Genomic DNA, 25,822 nt, shown 5'->3' on the forward strand with positions numbered 1-25,822 from the left:
ACTGTAAGTGGAACTTTCAAAAACCATTTTTATGCATTGAGTGCTCAAAGGCAGAAATCCTTATGCTTCTCTAATGGCCTTAATAAACAACCTTATCATTTTTAGTCCAGGAATAAGTAAAGCCAGAACTAACATCTCAGAAAAATACTTGTAGTGAAACCCTGATACTGTTCACAGTTGTCCTGGAAATTTCAGAGTATCCATATTGAAATTACATGCTATATCTGTTCAGACACAGACCTTGCTGCTTTCTGAGTAGCCTTGCTCAAGCAGTTGCATTTGGGGTTCTCTGACTGGTGTTGCAGGATTCTGCAGAAGTCACCTGCAGCAGCTGCATTACCTCAGTCAAACTCACTAGAGTTTTTCTGGCCTTCCAGGCCCTCAGAATCTATGTCAGCTTTTGCAAGTCATTTCTTCCTTTAAAACACAGAGAAAGTTAAAAAATAACAAGATTCCTTCATCTTGCAGAGCCGATAACCCTGAGGACCCTGGGCCCCCAGGCCCTTTGTTCTCTTTCCAGAGCTGGTTGCCAGCTGCACCTAGTGGGATCTATGCAGGAATCTTCAGGGCATTTTCCCTGCAAGATGTGTCAGGGGGTGTTCTTGCAAAACATACACTGTACAACATCCTTCAACCTTCCCTACATCCAGCTGACAAGCTCCTTCTGGAATGTTTTTCCCCATGCTTATTTCAAAATGTCTTCTTGCTGTTGGTAAGGAAACCCATGTTTTTCATTTCACTGGAATGACACCTGGTACACTTTCATTTCAGCACTTGAGATTTTTGCTTTAACTCTTCCCTAAATTTGTCATCTCTAACCCTGTCTTCTGAGTACCAGTTGCTTTCTGGGAACGCTCCAGTGGGCTACTGGTTCTCTCTGGACAGACTTAATTGCTGATATAATCTCATCTACGTCATTGTTTGAAAGAATAGCAAGGAAGTAGAGTGTCCATTTGCTATGGGGGCCAGTCTTGAATGAGTTCTGTTCTGCCAGAAGGGTCCCCAGCTGTCACCAAACCCCATTAAAACCTTTGCACATCTACCAATGGGCAGTAGCCCTTTATTTCTTATGGCTCTTTTAAGCCAGATCTGCTGGGGAGAAGATATGAAGGCAGCAAGAGAAAGTAAAACCAGTTAGGTGAAGTTATTTCTTTGAATATTGAAATCAGGGAAAGTGGTTCTTAGTACAGTGAGGTGATGCTGACCTGCAAGGCTGTATGTTATTATTCTTTGTATCTGAAAATGTAAAACCTAGGTGGAGAAATTGCTGTAATCATATGTCTGTTCTCATTTTACAGTGTTTGTATTAAATAAAGAGTCCGTATCAGATTCAATAGCATAGTACCTTTGTTTTTCAAGGTAATATGTGTAGACTATTTTCTTCACAAATCTTGACTGGTAGTGGCTCAAGGTATACGCAGCTCTTGTGAAAAATATGAAAGGCTCTAGAAATGAGGCCAAGCTCTTAACTCTAGCAGAATACCAAAATGATACAAAGAGAGAAGAGAACGCTGCCTTTTATACTGGTAAATTTCAGGTTTGTCATTCTTTTCCTCGAGAACAAGAGAAACAACTTATGCAAAGGAAAGATAAAAACAGGCAGGCACTGCTGGCTTTATCTTCAGTGTGATAAGCTTCCTTCAGGGGGACATGAACAAACTATGCATGAGGCATGGAGAAGGTACAGACAGTACATTTTAAACTGTTCCCACTGTGAATTGTTCCAGCTTCAGGAAGCCATTCAAGTTTGTTGTCAGAGCTCCTTCCAGCTTCTGGTACCAGCTCTGCTGCACTGAAATTTTCAATTTTGTTTTAATAGAGCTTAAAATAGTTTTGTTTGACTTAGGAATTTTTGTTTGCTTTAACATCCAGAAAGAAAGAAGGATGGTTGAAATTAATCCTAATATAGAGGAATGTCTCTGTGAGAGCTATAATTGAACCTCCAGTACACAACTCACAGAGCCCCTAAGACAGGTTTACCTGAGAATCCTTGCAGTGGGTGGGCCCTCCTGTGGGTGCCTAACTCAAACCTGCCTTCCAAGGAACCTGCAAACCCTGAGGATGGTGACGTGGCTGTTGCTTCATGGAAGAGGTCTCCATGGAAGAGACTGTTGGGAAGAGATGGCCTTTCCAGCAATCAGCCTAGCTAGGAGTGGCAATGTCAGTAAAAGTTCAGTAACGCTGAGATAATTTGGATTTGTCAAGTCAGTATTTTGTACATAAGGCCTGTTCTATCAAAAAAATCCCAACCACCTCAATCCTGTTCAGTAGGACCTCAAATAAGTAGTTGCATGATTTTAAGCCCAGAAAACACGATAGGTGTAATTTACAACACAAATTGAACCAAATTCTATGGTTGTGTAACATCACTGAAACACCAAGTTAAAGAACAAGAAGAGACAGTACCAATCTCACAATTTGTTTACCTGATACTTTCTGTCAGAAGACATTGTGTAACTTATTTGTTGGGGTTTTTGAGAAACTTTCTGCTGTTATTTGCAGCAAACCTTTGAAAACTCACCTAACAAAAACTCTTTTGGGTAAAAAGTCTTTTTCTTGTCCAGTAAAATTACCAAATAAGTTCTAAAGTCCCAGGGAGAAATTTCTATTTACTGTCTGCTTCATCCTAAAAGTTTGTCAGGATTTTCAAAACAAGAGCCTGCCAAAGGAACCTGATTTGTAATTGCATTAAACCCATCAATGCTTAATCTGCTAATTTACTGTATGTGCATTTGGGAGAACTGATCTCGAAGCCAACTAACATACTCTCAGTGTTGTACATTTTCTTCTTAATGAAAAGTCTGAACATGTGTCAAATATAAAATTAAATGTAAATAAACTGCAAATGTAAAGAAACAAAACATCTTGTTTTTTTCTCTGCAAGAGCCTTTATTTTGGCTTTGCCAGAGGTTTTTCCATATATGTTTTTCTATACTGTTCCTGAAAAAATTGTTGCCAGAAAAATACAGAGATTCCCTAAACAGCTCAGCCTATGTCATCCAGTCAAGGGTTGGTCAGGAATTAAGGCTTTGCATTTTTGGGTTTCGTTGCTGTTTTTGTTTTAAATCTGAGTCAATTTAAGATGTTTTGTTTGACAAACTTCTGTTGACTCAAAGGCACAGTTCAAACTCCCCAGCAGGCTCTCAGTGCCCAGAACTGATGCTCCCTGCCAGGCTGGATGGGGCCAGGTGATTCCCATCCTTGGGGCTGCCAGCTGCACCCAGCTGGGGCTGAGCTGGCTCCCCAGGGCACACCTGGAAGCCACAAAACCTTGAGTGGAGCCACTTTTCCTCAAGGTCCTTTTTGCAGGGCTGAGGCTCTGTGCTTGGAAGCCGAGTGCTGATGTGCAGCTGCCTGTGCCTCTGGCTGCCCTGCACTGCCCTGCACCCTCCTGGCATCTGGCTGGTGGCATCTGCAGAGCCTCAGGCACTGTCCCTGCTCCTGTGCAAGCCAAGCAGATGGCAGCTCCCTGGGTTGTCACAGTGTGTGGTGAGCAGTGTGTCTGTGTAAAGAGTAATGAACTTCAGTCACTGTGCAACTGTGAATGCTTTAAACCACTGACATTTCTTTATGTAATAAAATACAAGAGGCTCAATGCTGTAAAACTTACCAACTCCATAATTCTTCTGCCTTCTGGTGCATTGGTTCACCAGTCTGCAAAACAAGAGCAGACAAGGTTTGCCCATAAGTCTTAGTACTTGACCAAAACATTCACGTGTTCTAGCTTCTGGAATAGTGAAAATAGTGCATCCTTTTAACTGTGAGTCTTAAAGCAGGATTAAAGTTGGTTGTCAGGGAAAAAAAAGCCTAATTTGCTTTGGCCTGGCTTGCTCCTGACACATTCATTCTAAACCAAGATAATTAGCATAGCAGAGCATTCCCAGAGTCTGTGAATGTGCACTTTCATTGAGAGGGGATTTGCTGGCTGGCTGCTTATGGCAGCCAATGTTCTTGTCTAGGTTTTAATTTGTTTGTTTGTATGTTTGATGTGTTGTTAGGAGTTATAGGATTGAAAAGCTTCCAAAAGTCCTATCTAGCCTCTCAGAAATATGACTGCAGAAAAATACATGCTTGTTTTTGGAATATAGATGTTCCTTTTAAAAGATAGGTGCTCAGCTGTGGTTTTGGTGGGGTACCTGGGTATCCAGTTAAAACTTTTAGCTGTTGCTCATTTGGCCAAGCTGACAAAAATTACTTTTGACTTGCTTCAAATACAGTGGAACTTTGCACTATCATTTTGAAAAAACTTGCAGCTTGAAAAGAATATATTAGTTTTTGAAAGCCAGACTGTTTCTTGCAACAGAAATGGCTGCTGTGCTACCAGTTCCATGCACCTGCAGGAATGAGGGAGCTTCAGATTCCTTGCAGCATTCTCTGCCTCATTACCCACATTATATGAAGGGCTACTGAAATTGTTTCATTTTTATTTCTAATTAATGAAATGCTTTGGGATCTACTCCATTGTAAATTCTTGTTATTAAACATCACTCTTTCAGAGAATAACTTCCTTTTATTATCAAAAGAAGATCCTGAAGATGAATGTGGGGGTTAGGAAATGTTTCCTTCATTGTCTGCAGGCAGAACACAGCAAATGGGGCTCAGGTGAACCTGCTGTGGTCCCCAGCTGAGGGGACATGCCAGGCTTGGTGTTGTGTTCCAGGCAGCTGCTCTGAGAACAGAGCTCAGGCCTAAGGCTGTGCATGTTCTTTATCATCTCTGTAAAGTGATGGAAAGGGCCACCAGGCTCAATGAGCTGCTGGAGTGGCTCGAAACAATCAAATTTAATTACTTTTTTCTTTCTTTCTTTTTTTTTTTAAGTGATGATAGGAGAATGAAAAACATCAGAGGAATTTTCCAGTAGGATTTGGCTTTGCAATATGAATCTTGAAGGGATCAAAGAAGGATTGGATAAATTAAGACCAAGGGGGTGTAAGGCTGTGCAGAGATGGACAAGAAGCCCTGTCCTGAGTGGACTTGACTTTTAATGTTATAGTGTAGAATACCTGATGTAGTGTGGTCCACAAATGCTGTACAATGTGTTTATACTTGCCGCTCAGAGCCTGTTTTAGGCATCAGTCTAGCTAAGAACTGCAATATATTTAATTTTGATGAGGTGCTCGTTAGTTCACTCACTCCCCTCCATCCTCCACGCTTCGTGGCTGATGGCTTTGATGATGATGGCACTAAATCACACACTTCAAGTTTAGCATTTCTTGGCTGTTTTTCTATAACTAATCCTAAAATGTTCTTCTTAACAATTTTATGTATAGCAAAGGATCTATCTTTTGAAATTGTGGAAGTTAAAGTCAGTGAAAGGTCTGCTTTAAGCTCTGACCTTCTGCAGTCTCCAGAGGAAAAGCACAGCTCCTTTCATATTTGTCTCCAGACTCTGCCCATCAGTATCTACAGTACAACGTTCAAACGCATTTTTGACTCTGAGTTTGTGCATTTTCAGAAGTGTAGGGCTGTAAGTAAAGTAAATGAGGAAATTTTCCTGTCAAGCTGAAAAAAAACCCCCAAAAGTCATGCCTGTAATTCAAAGAGCTCAAGAAAATAAGATAATCATTACATTTTGATAACAAAGCATAGTTGGGGGCTACAGAGAAATCAATTACTGTGGAAAACTTAAATAAACAGTTTGTACAGCCTCAGCATAAGAGATCAGATCCACAGAGCTGCTTTGGGGGGTTCAGAGCCAGTAAACATCCTTATCCACAGCATTTAGCACCTGGTGTATTGGTACCTTTGTAGGCAGAATGCATCTGAAACAGGGAGTGCTGCTCTCTGCATTAAGGAGACTTCTTCAAAATAACAAGGGAATTTAGTCTTAAATAGTTGGCTTCTATTTTCATAGTTTATTATATCATGATTGGATTCCTTTTGTGGACCCAATCTTCTTAATAGTACTATTCACCTCTGGCAAAGGTTAGACTTGAATGAAATTAGGACTGAGATGAAAGAATAGAATTTACATTATTTAGCAGCTGGATGTGTCATTACATCAGAGTTGGTATTGTGTAGCAAATTGCAAGCTGTAGTGAAATTGCTTTAAAAAATGTCTGTATATATTTTTCTAAAACTGTGATAAAGTCATTCAGCAGCACTTTGAAATGCATTTCTAGCTGAACTGTTACATCATATCTTTTTTCTTCCTGTGGTACAAGAACAGATGGCAGTTATTTTTCTTACCAGTCTCCAGCAAAGCTGCTGCAATGCTTTGCCTTCCCTTGTGAATGCTTTCAAGTGAAAGACAAGTAGACACCACCAAAATGAAGCTGCATTGTAACACTGGATTGGGGTATCTAAAGCAAACTTTTAATCAGCTTACAACATCAGGCTGGTGATAATTACTTAATGTCCTATCAGTCAAGTAGTTCATTATGACAGGAGAATGAGCCGTTAGTCAGAGTCAATGGCACGTTTTGCAGTAAGTTTTTGGAGCAGATATCTTTCTTCATAGACATTTTTAATGCAATAATTGAGTATTCTGTAACTTGAACACAAGTGCAGTCATTCCCCAGGGACACACCTTGGTGGGTTTGGAGATGCTCTCTGTGACTTTATGGCATTCCTGGGGGGACTGTGATTGATCTGAGAACCTCAGCTGATCGTTCAGTAGCTGGTGTGTCACAAGGGCTCCTGCCTGTATATTATATTCTGTATATTATAACAATATACAAAATCACACACAAAAGTGTGATTCTGTATGTTGTTGTAAGCACAGTATAAATTGCAATGTTTTCTGAAGGATTTTGTTTTAAAATCATTGCTACCTTAGCACCAGTTTGGCAGCTCTGAGAAGGCTTGTTGAAAGTGTCTCTAAATACAACCTGGTGTAGTGTTGCCTGCATCACCAGAAATGCTATATTCTGAAGTGAAATCATTTGTAGTTATAAATCTAAATGAAACCACCAAGTGTTGTAAATCTAGGCCTGCCTAGCAATTTATGACTTTTTAGATTGCCTGCTGTAATATACCATATTATAAAAGCATTGTTAGGAGCTGTATTTAATTTACTTGCTTTAAATTATGGTTTAGTAGACTTGGCAGCACTGGGTTAATGGTTGGACTCGATGATCTTAAAGGTCTTTTCCAACTGAAATGATTCTAAATTAATGCTGTACTGAAAATCCAGCTTTATTCAGAGAAGCTCTAATTCTTCTGTTTTATATAAACTTCTCAAAAACCGTGGTGTGTCTTTATTTTACAGCCTCCGACAAAAGAAAGGCAACTTGGCCCAGAAGCACTGGGCTGGAGCAGCCAACGTGGCCAAGTGCAAACCCTGCCCTGTGTCACACCCCAGCGCCGTCTGCGGCTCCGACGGACACACCTACAGCAGCCAGGTAAGGACACACACCTACAGCAGCCAGGTAAGGTGACACACCTACAGCAGCCAGGTAAGGACACACACCTACAGCAGCCAGGTAAGGTGACACACCTACAGCAGCCAGGTAAGGACACACACCTACAGCAGCCAGGTAGGAACACCCACGCAGCCAGGTAAGGTGACACACACCTACAGCAGCCAGGTAAGGACACACACCTACAGCAGCCAGGTAAGGTGACACACCTACAGCAGCCAGGTAAGGACACACACCTACAGCAGCCAGGTAAGGGACACACCTACAGCAGCCAGGTAAGGACACACACCCACTGCAGCCAGGTAAGGACACACACCTACAGCAGCCAGGTAAGGACACACACCCACTGCAGCCAGGTAAGGACACACACCCACTGCAGCCAGGTAAAGTGACACACCCACTGCAGCCAGGTAAGGACACACACCTACAGCAGCCAGGTAAGGACACACACCTACAGCAGCCAGGTAAGGGCACACACCTACAGCAGCCAGGTAAGGTGACACACCCACTGCAGCCAGGTAAGGACACACACCTACAGCAGCCAGGTAAGGTGACACACCTACAGCAGCCAGGTAAGGACACACACCCACTGCAGCCAGGTAAGGACACACACCTACAGCAGCCAGGTAAGGACACACACCCACTGCAGCCAGGTAAGGGCACACACCTACAGCAGCCAGGTAAGGGCACACACCTACAGCAGCCAGGTAAGGTGACACACCCACTGCAGCCAGGTAAGGTGACACACCCTTAGCACGCACCCACAGCACCCAGGTGAGCTCTGCCTGCAGCCCCAGCTCCTGAGCAGCACTCATCTGGGATGTAGGGTGAAGGTGAAATGCCTCTTGCTGTTAGGCAGTATTAAATTACGCTCTTCATTCATCTAGGAATGCTTTTTTGTGTAAAAAGGGTTGATAAACATAGGCTTCTCCATATTTGACAAACAGCAAATCAGAATGCCAAATTGCCATCTTGTGACTTTCCTGATTCATGTTTCTCTAAATAGCCTGTTCTCTTAATGAAGTAGAACAATTTTAATATTGATGATGCAACTGAAAAAGAAAATTTCATGACATTGGCTTGTTTAGACAAGAGGATTCGGGGATAGATGTTTTTTTAAGACTTGGTCTCCAAATCATAAAATAACTTAGCAGAATCATTCTTCAGTGATAGATTTATTTTTAATTGTCTCTTTTTTCCTAGACTGCATGGGTAACATATTACAATTCATTTAGCCTGTGGCTTTAATAGGCTTGTGTGCCAGATGCAGCATATATGGTACTATAAAAAAATTCCCATAACCCAGTGGGGATAAATTGACTCATTGTTATACTGAAAATACGATCACCTTAGGGCTTGACTCAATAAAAGAAAATGTCTTCACAGCCATTCAGCATTCCAGATCTCCCATTAGCAAATAAAGCCTTCCATGCCTTGGACACATGTCCCAAAAACAGCACTTCAGGCACTGGAAAGCATGTTTTAGGGAATACCCTTAAGGTTCTCTTAAATTCATGCATACAAAGTAATGTTTTACAGCCAGTAAAAGTACCTTTTCAAATCCAAAAATAGCCTTCACAAAAAAAAAAGCCAAAAAAACTCAACAAACAAACAGGAAAATAAAGCTATCAGGGAAAAAAAAATCTTTGCTGTGTAGTGACAGCTACATTATTTTCTCAGCTGGGCATCTTGAATTCTCCACTTATTAATGGACACAAATATTAAAATGCTGCCATGCCTTGGTAATTTCAGCTTCTCTCCTGTTCTGGCTGAAGGATTTGCATGGCCAGAAGGAGCAGAAACTCTCATCTGTGCACACAGACTGCAGGAAAATGGCCTCATGTTGCCTATTAAACAAGTTACTCTTTAATTCTCTCTAGGAGTGTGTATTGCAGTAATGTAGCTTTGGTGTTTTGCTTAAGGTGGGCTCATTTTAAAAACAACTTTTTCTGTCTGAACTCTTGAGTCCATAAAACATTCTGTAGTAAATAGATTTTATTTCATGTTCTGTCGTGCTGTGCACTCATTCCTGTGCATCTCACCTGCCTCTCTCACTGTATAAACACATTGTACCTGCCTCCCTGTTGGCTCCAAATGGGATTTTGGCCTTCTCTGTTTCGCACCATAAGATCTAACTGGTTTTCATCAACACACTGCCAATGTTATAAATTCACTGAGCTATTGTCATTATGATATAAGCCTGACAGCTACAAACAAGACATGAAACATTTCCTGGTGCTGACATGTTTGACTGTCAGAGACACTCAGAAGTTGCCTGTTTGGGTTTTGGGGGTTTTTTCAAAGCAGATTTTTTTAAGATTTAATCTGAAACAACTTTGTTTCATCTTTATTTATTATATGTTTTACAATCAATTGCTCCCATTCTAGCAAAATTTAATTTTTTTTTTAGAAGACAAATTTTAGTAAATGAGCTGAAAATGCTTTAGGGAGGGCATTAAAATAAAATAGTATTTGTTAGTGTCTCAACATATAATAATAGTCTATAATATATCATAATAATAATAATATAGTATATAATAATAGTATATGTTAGTGTTTATGATCAGGAATGATCATTATGAGTATCTGGTATCTTTTACAAAAAAAAATGCTACTTCCCTCAAACTCACTGTTAGAATTCACCAGACAATGTGATCCCTTTTTCTTGCCTTCAAGTCACTAAAATCAAAGTTTTCTCAGTAATTTTCTTTCCCATGCCAGTGCTGTTGGCAGGAATTATGTCTGGCCCTGCAGTGCTGCCATGCTCTAGCACCGACTGTGAGAATGCACCCGGGGACTGGAGTGTGGGCACTGCTTTGTCAGGGATGTGTTTGCTGGTCCTGGCTCTGCATCTCTGAATAGGCAGTGAATAGCTGGGAAAATGGGCAGATTCCTGCTGAGCTTGTGAACAAAACATGGAGACAGGCCATGAAGTTTTGGGGGGAAAAAATCTTCTGAAAGTGCATATTGGGCTTCCCCTGCTGCTGGCGGCCAGGTGGGACAGGCAGACAGAGCTGCAGGTGGGTCTGGCCTCTCCTGCAGGCACAGCTCAGGTGGGAGAAGGGATTTGGGCTCCTGGGCTGGCAGGGCAGGATCAAAGTGTTTCAGTGATGACCTGGGGCTGCCATCCTACAGCAGGGCTGCCTTTCTACCAGGGCTGGCCCTGCCCATACTTTGTTATCTCAGGAAAAAAATGAATGAAAAGGAAAAACCACAAGTATGAGTGGGTGATCAAATGCAGATGAAACTCGGGTGTCAAAAAATCCCCAGTAATTCAGAGTAAGAAAATGCACACATACTAAATATACATCTCACAGGCTCTCATTTAGCCGTTTGATCCTGGAATAATTCCAGCTGTTTCTTAGGAAATGTAGTAGACCTAGAGGCAAGAATTTCTTGGCAAAATTGGGGAAAGTCAACCAAATCAATAATGCAAGGGTTATAGGGGGGAAAAAATAACAAAAGATAAACTAAAGCTCAATTTTTGAGCTTACTGGTTGATGCAGACAGAAGTTCAGGATGTTTAACTTAACTGCCTTGCTGAGTTCTACTAAAGACATGGAACCCTTCAGCTCCACAACTAATTTACTGAGGGCTAGTCAAAGGAATATTTTGTCTTTTTAATCTTCCGTTGGAACATATTTAGTGGTGTTGATTTCCAGCACCAAGACAAATGGTAAAATGCTAAAACTTATAAAAATGCCATGCCCACATCTTGTGCTACAATGATTTAAGTGTCACCTAAACTAAAGGAGACACCAGGTAAAACTTTGATGGCTCTAAAGTTGATTTAGCTTCACGTTTGGGAGTTGTACTGCTTAAAAAATATCACCAACCTTTAGGCATTAAACCTTTCTGGTTCTTTTTCTGAAATCTTGAATACTTGATCTGGATTTTTTCATCTGCTACACATAAGTGCTAAAGTGGTAACTGATAAGCCCCCTTGTTGGCCTATAGTGTGTGGTGGGGTTTTTTATTGTTCTAGTTTTGTTCTCCAGATGACAAACTAATTCTTCCAAGCAATGGAAATCTTCAGTTTCACCAATAATTCAGCACTTCTGCACGACAAAATTTGAACACAGATGTGGTCTGTATATACTCAGTCCCTGTACCCTGTGACTGAAAAATTAGTGGTTTTTGAACTTGCAGAATTTGCTTGTATTTCTGGAAAACTTTATAAATTATCACCCTTCCCTGTGGGCTTTGAACTCTAAGAGGCTTAGGTTTATCAAAGATTTCCCTGATTTATTTTTTCTAGTTACTGCTTGAAATGCAGGTATTTTAAAATGTGCATCATCTCTCACATAATAACTTTGTACAAAGAATTTTCCTGGTTATAACAGCTCTATTTAATATTGTGACAATACAAAGCACTTCCATAGGTTATTACAGGCAGATTTTTCAAAGCTCTTGAAAGTACTAATGAATTAAGCTTATGAGGTGCGTAAGCCCTGTAAAGAGCTCAATGTAATTAGTTAATGTTTTTGTCAGCAACACATTAAGAAGAATAACTTTGAAGATGTCAGTTTTACAGGAACTTTAATTAAGCTTGTTAATAAAGCAATTACATGAACATGACGATGACTGTACTTAACTAGTCAGAAAATGAAAATTAGGATCATCTTAAATTACAAAACATACCACCTCAATGACTAATGGTCCCTTCAAAGATGGAAAGGTACATTGGCATAATTATTATGTTTCTAATTAGGTACATTGTTGTTTTGCAAATTTTAATTAAATCATTGTGAACTAATTAAGTCCATAATAATGTCTCTTTCTGTTTGAAAATGTAAAAATCATGTCCTGTTGTCATAACATTAGGTAACAAATTTGATATTAAGGGATGTACAAGAAAAAAAATTTCCAACAATCTTGAAACAGAAGAAAAAAATAACGACCAAAATAATGAGACACTATTAGTTAAATGTGTGCAAAGTGAAGGCTGCTACATTTAATTAGGAGGGGTCTGTATGCAGAAGCACAATTAGCAAAGACTTGTTAAAGTGTCTAACTGTTGAGCATTTAGTACAATGTGGTTTGGTTTTCCATAATCAAACTATTGGCTGCACTTCCAGTCCTTGAGCCTTAGGGTGCTGCTCCCCAGCTGTGGTTTTGCACAACCTTTCCTCTCTGTCATTTGTCTGAGGGATTGCTTGGCCTCTTCTGATGGAAAATAAGGTACTCAAAGACTCAGCAAGCCTTAACACTCCTTGTGTGCCCAATTAGATAAGAGTTAGGTTAAATTCTCTGCTAACTTTTAGCTTTGGTCTCGGTTTGTAAGGGAAAACTAAGGAAATAAGAGAGGAGGTGGGGGAGAGGAAAGTGAGATGTAACAGGATGTGATTAAAGAATTTCATGGGCAAGAAAATCAAGTCATCCTTATGCATCTGCTCCCTGTATACATTTTAAAGATTGTTGGTGGGAAGTACAAGAATAAATTATTCTTTCATATATCTCTTTGTGAAAATTGATAGATTTTATGGGATGTGACCATTCTGAATGAACTTTCTACAGGAAAAAGATCTTGCAGCATTTTAACTACTTCCTTGTTCTAGTAACAGATTTTAAACATTATCCCTATTTGATAAGAGGGATATTTGACTCCATGTGTCATTTGACTCCATGTGTTGCAGGGGGTTCCTCACTGCAGCAGTACCTCTGACACGAGGCTTTTAGCACTACTGACTTTATTCTCCCAAATAACCTCTAGGAGACTCAGAGGACTGTGGGAGAGCTGGAGCTGGCCTGATGTTGAGCACCTTTGTGCATCCCCTCCTTTGACTCTGGCACATCTGGCTCCTGCATTCCCACAAGGCAGATGTTCCCTCAGCCTGTGCTCTGGGCCAGTGAGACTTGAGTTGTGTAATCCAAAAGCTGTGTGAAGCTGTTATTGCATAATCAACTCCTAAATAATAAATTTTGTCTCTCAGAAGGCAAAACAGGCAGAGTTCTGTGCTGTGCATCCAGGGCTGCACAGTTTATTTGGCTTGAAGAATGAGATAAGCAATGTTTTTTGATCAAGTGCTGTGTATCCTAAAGACATCCTGTTGTTCATATGGTGTTCTTCTCTGCATGGTCTCTAGAAAGGAGCAGAAAATTGGGAATGAGGTATTCTTCTGTACCTTGTAATCCATGTCAGTGTCTTAAGGTAGTTAAGTGTAAAGGGCATTTTTGCATATGCTTGAAGAATGGCATTTCTCCTTTGGTCAATTAATATGCTTTAAAAATGGTTTTCTGCCTCCTACAGTCTTGCCAGTGATGCCTCTTGAGGGTGTCTTGGCCACAAATTAACAGTCCAGGACAAAGATCTGTGCTTCCCCCTGACTGGGGTAACCTTTGTTAAATTCTGAGGGAGCTGTTAAGTAGCACTTTTGAACTCTACTCACATAATCATTCAGTTCTGCAAATTCCTCAGCTTCCTTTCAAATCCCATTTAGTTCTGTGTTGAAGTGAAGAAGCTTTTGCTTTTCAGTGGTGTCAGATAGTAAATTCAAAACCCCAAACAATGCTCTACCAATTTTACATCCTAACCAGGAAAAAAATGGCCCTGCATAACCACTCATCTGTGCACTGCAGCTGCTTCTGTGACAGCTCCCCAGCTAAAGCCCATGAATATATACATGTTTGCAAGGGTTTTTGCCTGACATAATATGAATTGTGAGAACAGCCAAAATAGAGGCTTCTGCAGTGACTCAACAGATAGAGGGAGAAGCGAAGAGCTCTGGGCAATTTTTACAGAGTAAGGGCTGCTTTGTCATATTGCCAGGTTTGAGATTCTGTGAATTAATGAGGAATTGCTGTGGCCCAGGACAGGATGTTCCTTCAGAGACTGGTTGTTGCTATCCCCTTAGTCTTTGGAGGAGTCTTCATGAAAACAGCTCTGCAAAAACAGATTGGTGGGGGGAAAAGTAAAGACACAAAAAATGAACAAAGAAAGGAAAAACAACAAAAAAGGCATTTTTAATCCCTTGAATAAAGCTCTTACAAAGAAGATACTGATTCTTTTTGTTGGAAACTGGCTACTTAAAGCTCTGTTACAGCCACTGGTCAGTGTTGGAAGGAGATGGGGTTGCTTTGGTCCTGCTGGAGCCTGGTGATCTCTTTGCTCCTGCATAAAGGCAGGACAGAGAAACATTAGAGGCATTCTGGGAACAGATTAAAATGGATCACAACCTGGTTTGTTTTTTCATTGCTATAATCTTTTTTAAGAGAGATTACTTAAAATTTCCACTGCTTTAATTTGTGCTGGGGTCAGTGAGCAAAAAGGCCCTGACAGAACTCAAAATTTATGCAAAGTTGTGTGCCCAAGTTTTAGCAACTATGAGCTAAGCAAGCTGATCTAATTGGGGTATGCTGATGTTTATCTCCTTTCTCTAACCTTGCCTAGCAGGGAAAAGATATTTTTAGTTTGTTTTTCCATATTCTAACGTTTCTCAGTCCACAACAGTTTAGCCTTGCACAGACTGGGTTCTTTGTGATTAACATATTGTGTCAGTGTCTAAATCCATATTTTCTCTTTAATTCCTGAATCTGTTATTTTGCCATATTAAGGCTTTTTGTCAGAGTTGAATGTTTTAATTATCAAGTCAAGCCTAAATACTCTGGAGGAGATTATGATTAAATGCCTCTGTTAGGTGGGCTGCTGCAAGTAGTAACTCTTCCTTCATATTATTTTGGTGACTTCACTATAGAGAAAAAACCGCTTTAAACTTCCTAAAAAATCCTTCTCAATACACAGCTGCAGTAGTGATGTAGAAATGCCACACTGAGAAAGGCAGAATGAGAACCTGTGCAGAATAAAACAACCTTCAGGTTTCCAGCCCACAGCCCCCATCACTGAGGGACAGGGAGAGGTGAAGCTTCAGGAGCACAAGGCTGCTTCTCTCACATCCAATTCCCCTAAATTCTGTACAAGCCCATTTTCCCAAATGGCTCTGAAAATACTCAGAACTCTCTAAAGCAGCTGAATGTGCTCATCTTTTAGTGCTGCAGAAGTGCAGGATTTTGGCCTTGGTGTCTTGGCTTTCATCAGTGCTCACACAACACAATAAACCCTAAATAAATTGTAAAAGAAGAAGTCTACTCTTTCGGCAGTTTAATGTGATTTTTTTTTATTGTGTTCATTTAAATTGACTGGACTTCATTGACAGTGTTCATTTAAATGTATCTTCCTTAAATAGATTAGATTCATGTTTACCCACTAAGTGTTTCTAGAACCTGATTAGCCCTGCTGCATGACAATGCAGCTCCTCATATTTTCATGTCAGTTGTTACAAAAATACCGACAAAAAAGAGGAAGGGACTGGAAAGATGTGTGTGGGGTTGAGTCATACATGTCTAAAATATCTTGGCCAAGGTATCCACAAACAACAATATTTTGGGGTTTTGTTATGGCAATTTCTAGCATACTAAAATAATCTTAATACAGATTTATGTTTCCTTCTGGTTTTGGTGTTTTGTGGGGTTTTTGTTTCTTTCAAGGGAGGGAAATTGCACATTCACTTTTTTTATATGCAAGGGTTAATGCTGAAGAAGGGCATGTTCTTTCAGAGAGCTTGGTCCCCATGCTTTTCTGATTTCCCCATACATGCTTTATTCAGAAGGATGAAATAATGTTTAGAATGTCACTGATTTTTCCCCTTCCTGTTTATGAACTTCTGCAGTGTTGAGGACAATGTTTTTATTTAGGCACCCAGGTATGTGCTGCCAATAATTAGAAGTCTGCATATGTAACATTCCTGCTGCTGGCTGCTCATTATTCAAAAAGACCCAGAAAAACAATGTTTTTCTAGGGAATGTGTTTAAATATATGTGCTGAAGTCTTACTGAATTAAATAAGACTGAATCCTATTAGCATCTTGAAAAATGCAGTTCTGTGCCTGATTTAGGCTGGAAGATGTAGGCCTGTCAGCTGTATTTTACACAGTAAATGAACATCTTGTTTAGAATATAATTTCTCTAGATTTTCCAAAAGTCTATGGTTTTTCTTGGTGTTGGTTATTTTGTGGCTGATTTTTTTTTTTTTGGGGGGGGGGGCGAGGTGTATTTTTAATTCTTATTACAACATTTTATTAGATTTCTAAAAAGTATTTTTGGATGAAACATATCACCAGCAATGACTGCTTGGGCACATTACCCCAAAGCAAGGAGCACTAGATGTTAAAATAAAAGCAGAACTTGGAGCTTTTTCTTTTCACATGTGTGGAAAGAGCCAGCAATGAGTGACAGAAATGTCCTTATTAATAGGCCTCTACATTAAAATTACAGCAGGAGCACAGGGAGAAAGAAGCAGCAGTGAGTTGACTGTGACTTGTGTACTTGGAGTTACTGTGTCACTAATGATGGATGGAGCAAACAATAAAATTTGACCTGTCAGGTTATGCTTCTGAGGCTAGAAGCCTTAAGGCATTTGTAATTGGCTTCAGCCAGTATGTTAATGTAGGTGGTTTGGAAAATTAGATTATTTGAGTGATACAGCTGGTTTGCATTTTTAGTATTCAAAAGAAAAGCCTAGAAACTCAAAGGGACTGAAGTCATAATGCTTGTTCTTTGTGAGCTGCTTGTTGTTCCTGTATAATAGAGCAGGCAGAGGAGTAGTTTTCAGATGAGATGTTCACAGTGTGTAGAATATGAGTTATTTTAAATTATTTTGTGGGGCATAAGTCTTAAACAGTGTGTGGGAGGTGCAATGCACATAGTTTCCATTACACACATAAATCTCATTATTATCTTCTTCATATTCTACATTATGCTCAAATGTTCCCCTGTAGTATAACAGGACTAGAAAACACTTCTTGGGGTTGACATTACTCAGTGATTTGTCAGTGTGGCATGAAGTGCATAAGTGAACACATTTCTCATAGCTGAAAAAATCTGTGCAGTGTAAATCCAAAACTAAAGTGGGTTTTAAATAGCTGTGCACAAAGTAATTCTATCATATTAAATATGTTCAGTTGGTGTTAGAAAGAGATCACATTGATATTATACACATAATATTGAGGAGATATTGTGATAGTTGTTGCAAGTAGAATGATGTGCATATTTTCCAGTGAAAGCATTTTATAGCATAATGTCAGTCTGAGCTCCCAGAGTTTTTATCAAAATCAGTATTCTGAACTTTAACTGAATCTCAGGCAAAATTCAGAGACAAATGTCTCTTCACCCTCAAAATATTTATACTCTGGGCTGGAAATCAGCTGAGAACCTGCCCAGTGATAACTTGCATGTTGACAGTTCTTCCTGAGGAGATAGGGAGTGGCTTTGGGGAGGCTGGGGGGTGATGGGCTGTGTGTTGGTTTGGTTTGGTTTTGTTTGTTGGGGTTTTGTTAGAGTGAAGTGGTGGAGGTGGGACAGAGTGCTCCAAACCATCAGAACATGGAGTCATCCAGGTTACCTCTTGGTAGTGCTGTAAGGATTGGGCCATTTCCAGAGGGCTTTGTCTTTTCCTTCAAGGGCTGTTCAAATCCTCTTCTCCATTTCCCCCTCCCTATACCTCATGTGCTCTGCTTTAAAGTGTTTACTCCTTCCAAGGAGAGGAAATAGCAGGAGGGACTTTTGATTGACCTGGGAGCATTACAGAGGATGTTGAAAGTGGTTTTGGACTGGTGGTATTAGGAGAGGATCTGTGGGAAGGAGAAAAAACAATGCTGGGAATATTATAGGGGAAGGGAAAGACATTGAGATTCATTTCTATGAATCCATAGAAAAATTGGACTCCATTTCACTGTTTGCAGAAAACCTTGAACAAACTGGGCCTGTGCCCAGTCACTGGCAATTAGATGATACAAGTAGAATTTTTTGATTCACTGAGGGTTTTCTTCCCAGGGGTAATACTACACAAAACAGAAGCAGAGAGCTCAACTAGTTGCATTCCCTTCATCCAGGATATTTTCTCCTCATTAGAGGAGAGCAGAGAAGAGAATTTAAAATACATGTAGACATATCTTTTAATTTTTGTTTCCACATGCTTTGGATTCTTCTCCAATGATCTATACTCTTTATTTTCCCATTTTAACATGTTACAGATAGAAATAAGTATGTAAGGAGAAATAATGTTGTATGTTTTAATGTGATCCTTTTAGTTTGCTGTAATGCAGTCTTAGTATAAGCAGTTTCTGCTTTCCTAGGAGAAAAAAGTATATGTTTTGTTACATGTGTTTGAGAGTGGCAGATATTTTCTTATTAATGGAAGTTATGCCTTCATTGTTCTTACCTTTTCAAACTGAGAAAAGAGAGTGAAGTGAGTCATTTTGGGTCTAGCTGGCTGTACTCACTTTTTCTTGCAGGAGATCTTGATGAAAAGCTAGGGAAATAAAGGAGAGATGGAAGTTTCCAAGTTCAGGTTTCAGCAGTGCTGGTTATGAGATCTCAGTATGAATTTCTGCAGCTGGATAGAGCAGATATATCAAAAGAGTTATGGTAACCTGCACTGTCTGATAAAAAACCCCAACTTTTTAAAAACTACTGAGATGCTGGAAAGAAAGTACCAACATGTCTTTTAAAGAAAAGTTTCTCTAGGTAGCCCAGGCAGGGTGAGGAGCCTTTGGAAAGTTCAGCAGTTGAATGGGGATGGGGGTGGCTTTCTTCAGGGAGTGACGTAGGCACAGCCCTGTGTTCGTCTGCATTGCATGATGAGAATGAGCTGTAAAATGTAAAACATTAATAGAATAGCAGAGGCTTTCAGAGGGGTGATGGCAAAGTTATTCAAGCTGTCTCTTCCAATTCCTGTGTAGGTTAGAAAAGACAGGAAACCCTCGTAGGATGCAGCTCTAATCTGGATTTCTGCCCAGCCTGGCAGAGTTAACCCTGCAGGACCTCTGCAAATAGTTCTCATGTCCTGGGGCAGTACATGGCAGCAGCACACAAATTCTCCCTGCTGGATTGTCTCTCCTGCAAATTATATCCACCCCTGCCTGAGCTCTTGGGGGTGAGCTGAAACTGCTAATGGGGCTCAATCAGCAGGGGGATATTTTTGTTCTATTCTTGCATGTCTGTCCGCAGCTGTGCACCACATGGTTCTTGAAAATTTGCCTGCAGTCTTAATATTTTATGTTGAGACTCAGAATTCCTTTTTGTGCAGACATGTAATCACACCATGTAATGCATCTTGTCTGCCACCATGTAATATTTGGTTTTAGGTGACTCTTTTGGGGTTTTCTTTCTCTTTTGTACACAGGCTAACTGAAGTGTTAGGTTAGTCCCAGCTGAGTGGAGAGGTGGAATGTGGCTATTTTCAGTAAGTCAGTAGCTGTCCTTCTCCCAGTGTGATAAAGCACATCTTTCTCACACCTCCCTGGCTTAGAATGACACAGCATAATGTCTGTAAAAATATGGTTTGGCTGTAAATGTGCTGGAGGAGCTCTCTCTCTCCATCAAGCTTAAGGTAGAGATCAAATTTGAAGACTTTAAAGCCCATAGTTGCATTTCCAGTAGCAAATCTAAACAAAATGACATCCTTGAAGCAGCCCCCCTTGGAGTGTGAGGTGCAGCTCCCTCAGGAGGCTGAGGCACTGCTCAGCACCTTCAGTTTGGGCAGGTGCAGATGTCAAATGCTCTACTGTGAGAGGATATCCAAGGTTGGAAGAGATATTTTTATAGCCAACAGCAGCACATGGGAGTGAGAGGCCCCACCAGTGAAATAAATACCATATTAAATGAAAAAGTTAAAACTGTTTGTGTCCCACCATATTTCAAACCTCAAATAAGTATACAATCACTTATTTAGCTTCTCAAACCAATGGTGTCCTCAAACCTGTTTTGGTATGTGTACTGTGCTTCCACCTTTTGGGTAAGATCAGTGCATAAATAACTTGCAAGGCTTCTGGACACAGATGATGATCAACAGCCAGTTCTTGGGTTTTGTGGGCCACTTTTTGATTTTGACCTAACTCTAACAGATTTGTAAATAGAAGTTCACAAATAAAACTGGCACAAATTGTGACTGCCTCTCTAAAAGTAACAAATCCAATCCATCAATGGGATTAATTATCTGTGGAAATGACACCATTACCAGGCAAAAGCAACACCAGACTATCTACATATTTCAAGCAGAATACCTAAAGATGTAAAATTGAAATCTGCAGAAAGTACAAAATAATTAATTTCATTCACACAGATTCTTACTGGGGACTGTGGACGCACTGTTTGAAAAAACCTGTCTTATTAAATACCAATTAGATTAGATAAAGTTTTAAAAGCCTGCTGTAGATAAAGTCTTCAACTTGTTAATGGACTTTTTTCCTCATAACTTCAGAATTTCAAGTATTTTCAGGACTCTCTTGCCTTTCATGCCAATGAAAAGCTGCGTGCTAGAATTCCAATTCTAAAGTCTCTGTGTTTAACATTCTCAAGAGAGATGTGTCAGAGGCATCTGCCACCCAAGGGGTGATTGCTGCTACAAACTGTGTGAAGTTTGAAGATATTTACAGATCAGCTGTAGCCAATTTAAATTTCAGGGAGACTGAAATGAAAGGCTCTTTCAGCTGCTCTGCTGCACCAGGCTGGGTATGGTCTGGTTTGAGCTGGGCACCAAACCTGGGCCCATCTGATCCACATCATGACCAATTCCTGCTGAAGTTGGTAGCAAAAGTTTTTCAGTTCAAAGCAATAAATAAAGAGTAGAAAATGACCAGTCAAAGCTTCTGTAAGGGCAGAGAAGAGGAATGCTAGCCTGTATGGAGACCTCTATTTTCAAATCTGAAATCTGTCATCATAAAGCCCATATAGAGGGGTTAGTGCCAGAAGCATGTTTTATTACTTAAATCTATCTTGCACAAGCAACACTGAGCACGGAAAACCCTTTTGAGTTATATAACTCTTTGATGGGATGCCTTAAGGTCTTTCTTTTTAAGCCAGTAAACTCTAGCGCAGTAATTTAAAGACTGCACTTTTCCTTAAATCTAAAAGCATGTTCTAAATCCTGTTGTATTTAGTTGGAACACTTATCTGATAGGCCTGATCCCATATTTCCAGACTGAGTGACATCACCTGCAGGCACTCAGACTTGCATTTTGACACACATTTTGCCTTCTGTGAGGCAGCTCTCCCAGCTGGTGGCACTGGGAGGCAAAGAGTGTCACCAGCCAGACCTGAAATGGGGGAAACGGGAATCAGAGTGAAGGCTTGGGCTCCTGCAGGAGGCACCACCCTGAGTGGTGGCCGGGGCTGTGTCAGCCCTTACACCTGCAGGCACAGCAGGTTCAGTGTTTTGCCCTGCTGGGAGTTGTCAGTGGGGCTGATCCAACAGAGTGTAACCAGACCCTGGAATTCCCACTTCATCTGTGCATCAGAGCTGGAGTGGGACTCTGCACCCGTCCACAAGGGAAGGCACAAGCAGCCTTTAGGGTTCTGGTGTGCAGGTTTTGTTTGGTTTTGGTGGGATATCAGTGCTTTTGCTAAAGCTGTTGTGTAGATACTGGCGTTTAACAAAGGGGTCAGGTGAGGACACTTCTGTCTTCAGAGATGTTTGTGTACTTTCTTTGCAGCAGTAATTTTACTTTTAGGAGCTCCTGAATCCAGTCTTGCAGCTCTAAGTGTTCCTGGTGATGCCAAAAGATATGGGCTGCAGGCTGAGGGCAGTTAACTGTTATGTTTTCACTTAGCTGTTTCTTTGGACCATATAGTGCCTATAAAAATAAAAAGAAGCTGTTCCTTGGGAAATGAAAATAGGAAATAAGGCAGGTAAAGATTAATTCAGGGGCGTTTATGGACCAAGAATGTTGTGAGCTCATGTGGTCATACACAGAGATAGCTTTTGCAGTCAAATACAATGAAATATTTGAGAAATATTAGATTGGTAAAATGAATAATATATAAATTGATGGCTTCAACAAGATGTTAGGATTAAGAATACCTGAATATAATCTGCAGTAAACAGCTTCCATCTGGCTAAGAGCTCAGAACATCAAAAAATACAGTAACAGGAGATGTTCTTTTGCCATTTTTCAATTAGCTGTGCAGTTAGCAGGAAAGGCAGTCAGAATTTTTGAGGCACAAAGGCCATTGGTTGGGGCCATGAACTGACACTCCAGAAATGCCCAGTGCACCACTGTGGAGGTAGTGCTGTGATCCCAGGGGTATTTGACATAGATTTGCTCATTGATGGTGAAATTCAGGTTGATTATAAGTTTGTTCGGTTTTTAGTCAGCTTTGTCAGATCACTGCAATGATAAAGTATGAAAAATACAGGGCTTTAGATGAGGCAACAGCTGTAATTCAGGAGTGAAGGGTGAAAAACTCTTGAAGATTTACAGGTGAATCATATTTCTACTGTGGTGATAAATTTGGCATTATTATCTAAATTTCAGCTCTTTCTGTTTGTTGATTCCATTATAAAAGTTTTTAGACCTAAATCATAACTGCAAAATAGTAGGAGATCATTCTGAGCAACATCCAGGCTGATCTGTGTCTAAACAACAGTAATTGTATTGGTTAGAAAAGTGATGTGAGAAGAATTCTTCGTTTATGTCAGTGTGGAACACCCCCACAGGCTGATGCAACACAGTATTTGAATGATGGTCAGCAACAGTTTCCTGGTATTTCAACCTTAAATCTCATTCATTCTGGTTTTCTATTAGTTTAACTTAGAGCCTTTCTTTTCTGTAAGTAGACAGTTACTGTAAAGTTGTGGAATTTTTCTTCTTCTTATGACTAATCTAAAAATTGACTCTAAATCTAGTTTTTGTCGTTGTTTCCATTTTCTTTATGGGAAGCCTTTTTAATTAGTGTTTTTCTTTTGATGTACTGTCACAAACTTTTCCATGTCATCTGTGTGAGTGAGCCCACAGCACAGAATGTGAAAGCTTGGAGTAAGTCTTGTGGCTTTAACAGCACTGAAGCTTACAAACTTCTGTAAAGTGACTTAGAAGAAAGCTTTCTTCACTACCCACAGTCATCTCCACAGTGCTGGGATTAGTGAAACCCTGTTCATCAGGATCTGAACTGTCACCATCTGATTCTTCTTCAGAGAAGACTCTCTGCAACTTCAGCATTGTATCTCACAGTCTCCCAGTAAATTGTGACCCACTTACGACTACCTTTGGAAGAGAATCTGAGATGTAAGCTGGCACTGGAACTCCAGTATTTTCTTCCCTGGGGCAAAAATCCTCAAGGCTAAGCAAACACTGTGCTTTAAGGGTGGCAGATCACTCTGTTGGATTTATTGCTTTGTTATTATGCTCTAGACATCATCTGTCACTGTAGGAGCTGGGAGCACTATCTAGAGTTTTCTGTTCATTGGTCTTCTCTGTCTCCCTTATTTTACAACTTTAGCTTTGGCCTGTATCCTGGGTTTGGAAGAGAATCAGTTGCCACTCAAAGTCTGAAATGCTCCAAGCCTCCTGTTTCCTCTGTACCAGCAGTAATTTCCCTGCTTCTGCTCAGATCCAGGAAGCCACTTTTAGACATTTAAAAAGTTAATCCTTTGACTTCACAGGTCCTTCTGGATGCATGGTTTAAGTTTGTCTGTTTAGTGACTTTAGTTTCACCTCTGCTTGCATGATTTTGGGACGTTGAAGAGAAAGGAAAGGTCCTTTCCTATTCCTTCCTCCCTCTAATCAGCTGCTCCTCTTGATTTTGGGTTTTATTTTCTCTCCTTGCTTTGAACAGAGCTCTGTACCTGTGAATGGAGTCTGCCCAGGCACGGCCCCAGCCTCCTCAGAGCTGCGCTAAACAACCAGCCACTTCCCTCAGTGTTAAAAATTATCAAAAAAATTGTCTCCACTTCTACCACCACCTCTATTTCCATTTCATCTCCGAGCACAAGACACTTGGCCATAAAATCAATACATTTTTAAATACAGGTTTTATATTTAATAGCTAAATGCTTCCCTCTTACTGAGCATCATCTTTGCTGTGGGAGCAGGGTGGAGGCTGTGGGATGAGCCGAGCAGTCCTGCATCATTACACAGAGGATAGGCTGTGGATATAAAAAGCAACAATGAATGCAGGGAAAGCATTTTCCTGAGCATATCCAGGAGGCTAGGAAGGAAAGGCAGTTTTATAATTCGTGTTGGGCGCCCTTGCCGCTGATTGTGAATTTAGTCTTGATCTTGGCAAATCAGTCACACTTAAAGAGTGACAAGGAAATGTAGCGCTGGTGACAGCCTGTATTGTGAATATTTCTAAGGTCTTGGCTAAGGCACACTTTTAGCCCAAAATATAGGCTCAAGGCCTTGCTAGACAGGCACTCTTGTCAGGGGCGATTGTGACAATCTAATCTTTCTTAAATTAAATGTTTTTTCTGTTGAGGGAGTTGTGCAGATCCGTCACGTCCCTTCAGTTTCCAGCCATCAGCCCGTGCGTTGCTCGGGGATGGATTTCCTTGGTGATGCCATGTACAGGCTGCAGTTGCCTTCTGCACACTGCTGTCGTCCTTCAGCACCACTCTGACAGCACAGTTCACCCATTCTTATCTCATTTTTAAGCCAAATGATCCTGATCATGGCTCCTTCACAGCACCTTGATAAGGAGAGCCCTCCTTGCTGAGATGAGACAACCCAGAGACCAGGAGGACGTGGAAGGGTGATGAGGCTCTCACCCTTTGGGCTGTCCAAGCTGTGGTGGGAATGAGGAGGGACTGAAGCCTTTCCTGAAGGATGGAGGCCAATTCTCACTGACTTGTTAAATGCCTCCCCATGGAACTAAGGGCTCAGAGCCCCTACCAGGCTCTCCAGGGCAAACGAGTGGATGCTGCAAAGATGAACTCTACAGTCATTAAGTGATTGATTTAAAGCAACACAGCAACTCTTTATTTCAGATATTCTTCTCATAGCACCTTCAGCCAGATCAAATACTGTCGCTCAAAATATTTATATTATTTTCAACATTTTAATACAATTAATTCTTCAATATGTGCATATATGATAGTGAACAGATAAAATAGGTTAATCTGTGCTTCTATCTTCAGCAACATTCACCTATCAAAATACTCAGTCTCCATAATGTTCAAGAGAAAAATATCACTGCTAAAATGGCAGGTGAAGCTTCAGATGCTGAAGTTGGCCCTTCTGGCACCAGTGCAAAGGAGAGACAAGGAGTGCTATGAGAGAAAGAGTCTGAAGTTTGGGAATCATGTAGAAACCCAGCCTGAGTGTCTGTTTCAGGTATTAAATGTCTGCAGGTTGGCCAGATCAAACCTCATTTGGGCACTTGTTATCAGTCACTGTGGGCATTAATTCTGAGCTTCAGTCAGTTATCAGCTGGACTGGCCTCACTTTTATTGGTTCTTTGGGGAGTTGGACCCTTTCCAAACCCAGATGAGAAAGGCAAGTCTGCAGTGTCTGTCCAAGGCACTTTGCAGTGCTTGGCCAGTGCTGCCTCTAGGACCCAATTTCCAGCCTCTCCTCTGAGCAGGCACCAATGCTGAGCTTGGAGATTCAATTGTAAAAGCCGGACTTGGGCAAAGATGCCTCAAGTCCTTACATATCAAAAGTGTCATCCTCTGGACAATTCAGGTGCTG

The 25,822-nt window shown here is 40.7% G+C and overlaps 1 protein-coding gene across 2 annotated transcripts in view; it reads left to right on the forward strand.

The window, feature by feature from the left end:
• The window catches only part of SPOCK1 (SPARC (osteonectin), cwcv and kazal like domains proteoglycan 1), a 267,842-nt gene that overhangs the window by 170,919 nt on the left and 71,101 nt on the right, over positions 1-25,822 (forward strand). For both annotated transcript variants that reach the window (XM_030957132.1, XM_030957133.1), the window contains one exon: positions 7,211-7,343. In XM_030957132.1, the coding sequence (XP_030812992.1) occupies positions 7,211-7,343 (133 nt within the window). The remainder of the gene's footprint in view (positions 1-7,210; positions 7,344-25,822) is intronic.

The sequence above is a fragment of the Camarhynchus parvulus genome, chromosome 13 (genome assembly GCF_901933205.1).
Source record: "Camarhynchus parvulus chromosome 13, STF_HiC, whole genome shotgun sequence".
Lineage (NCBI taxonomy): Eukaryota > Metazoa > Chordata > Aves > Passeriformes > Thraupidae > Camarhynchus > Camarhynchus parvulus.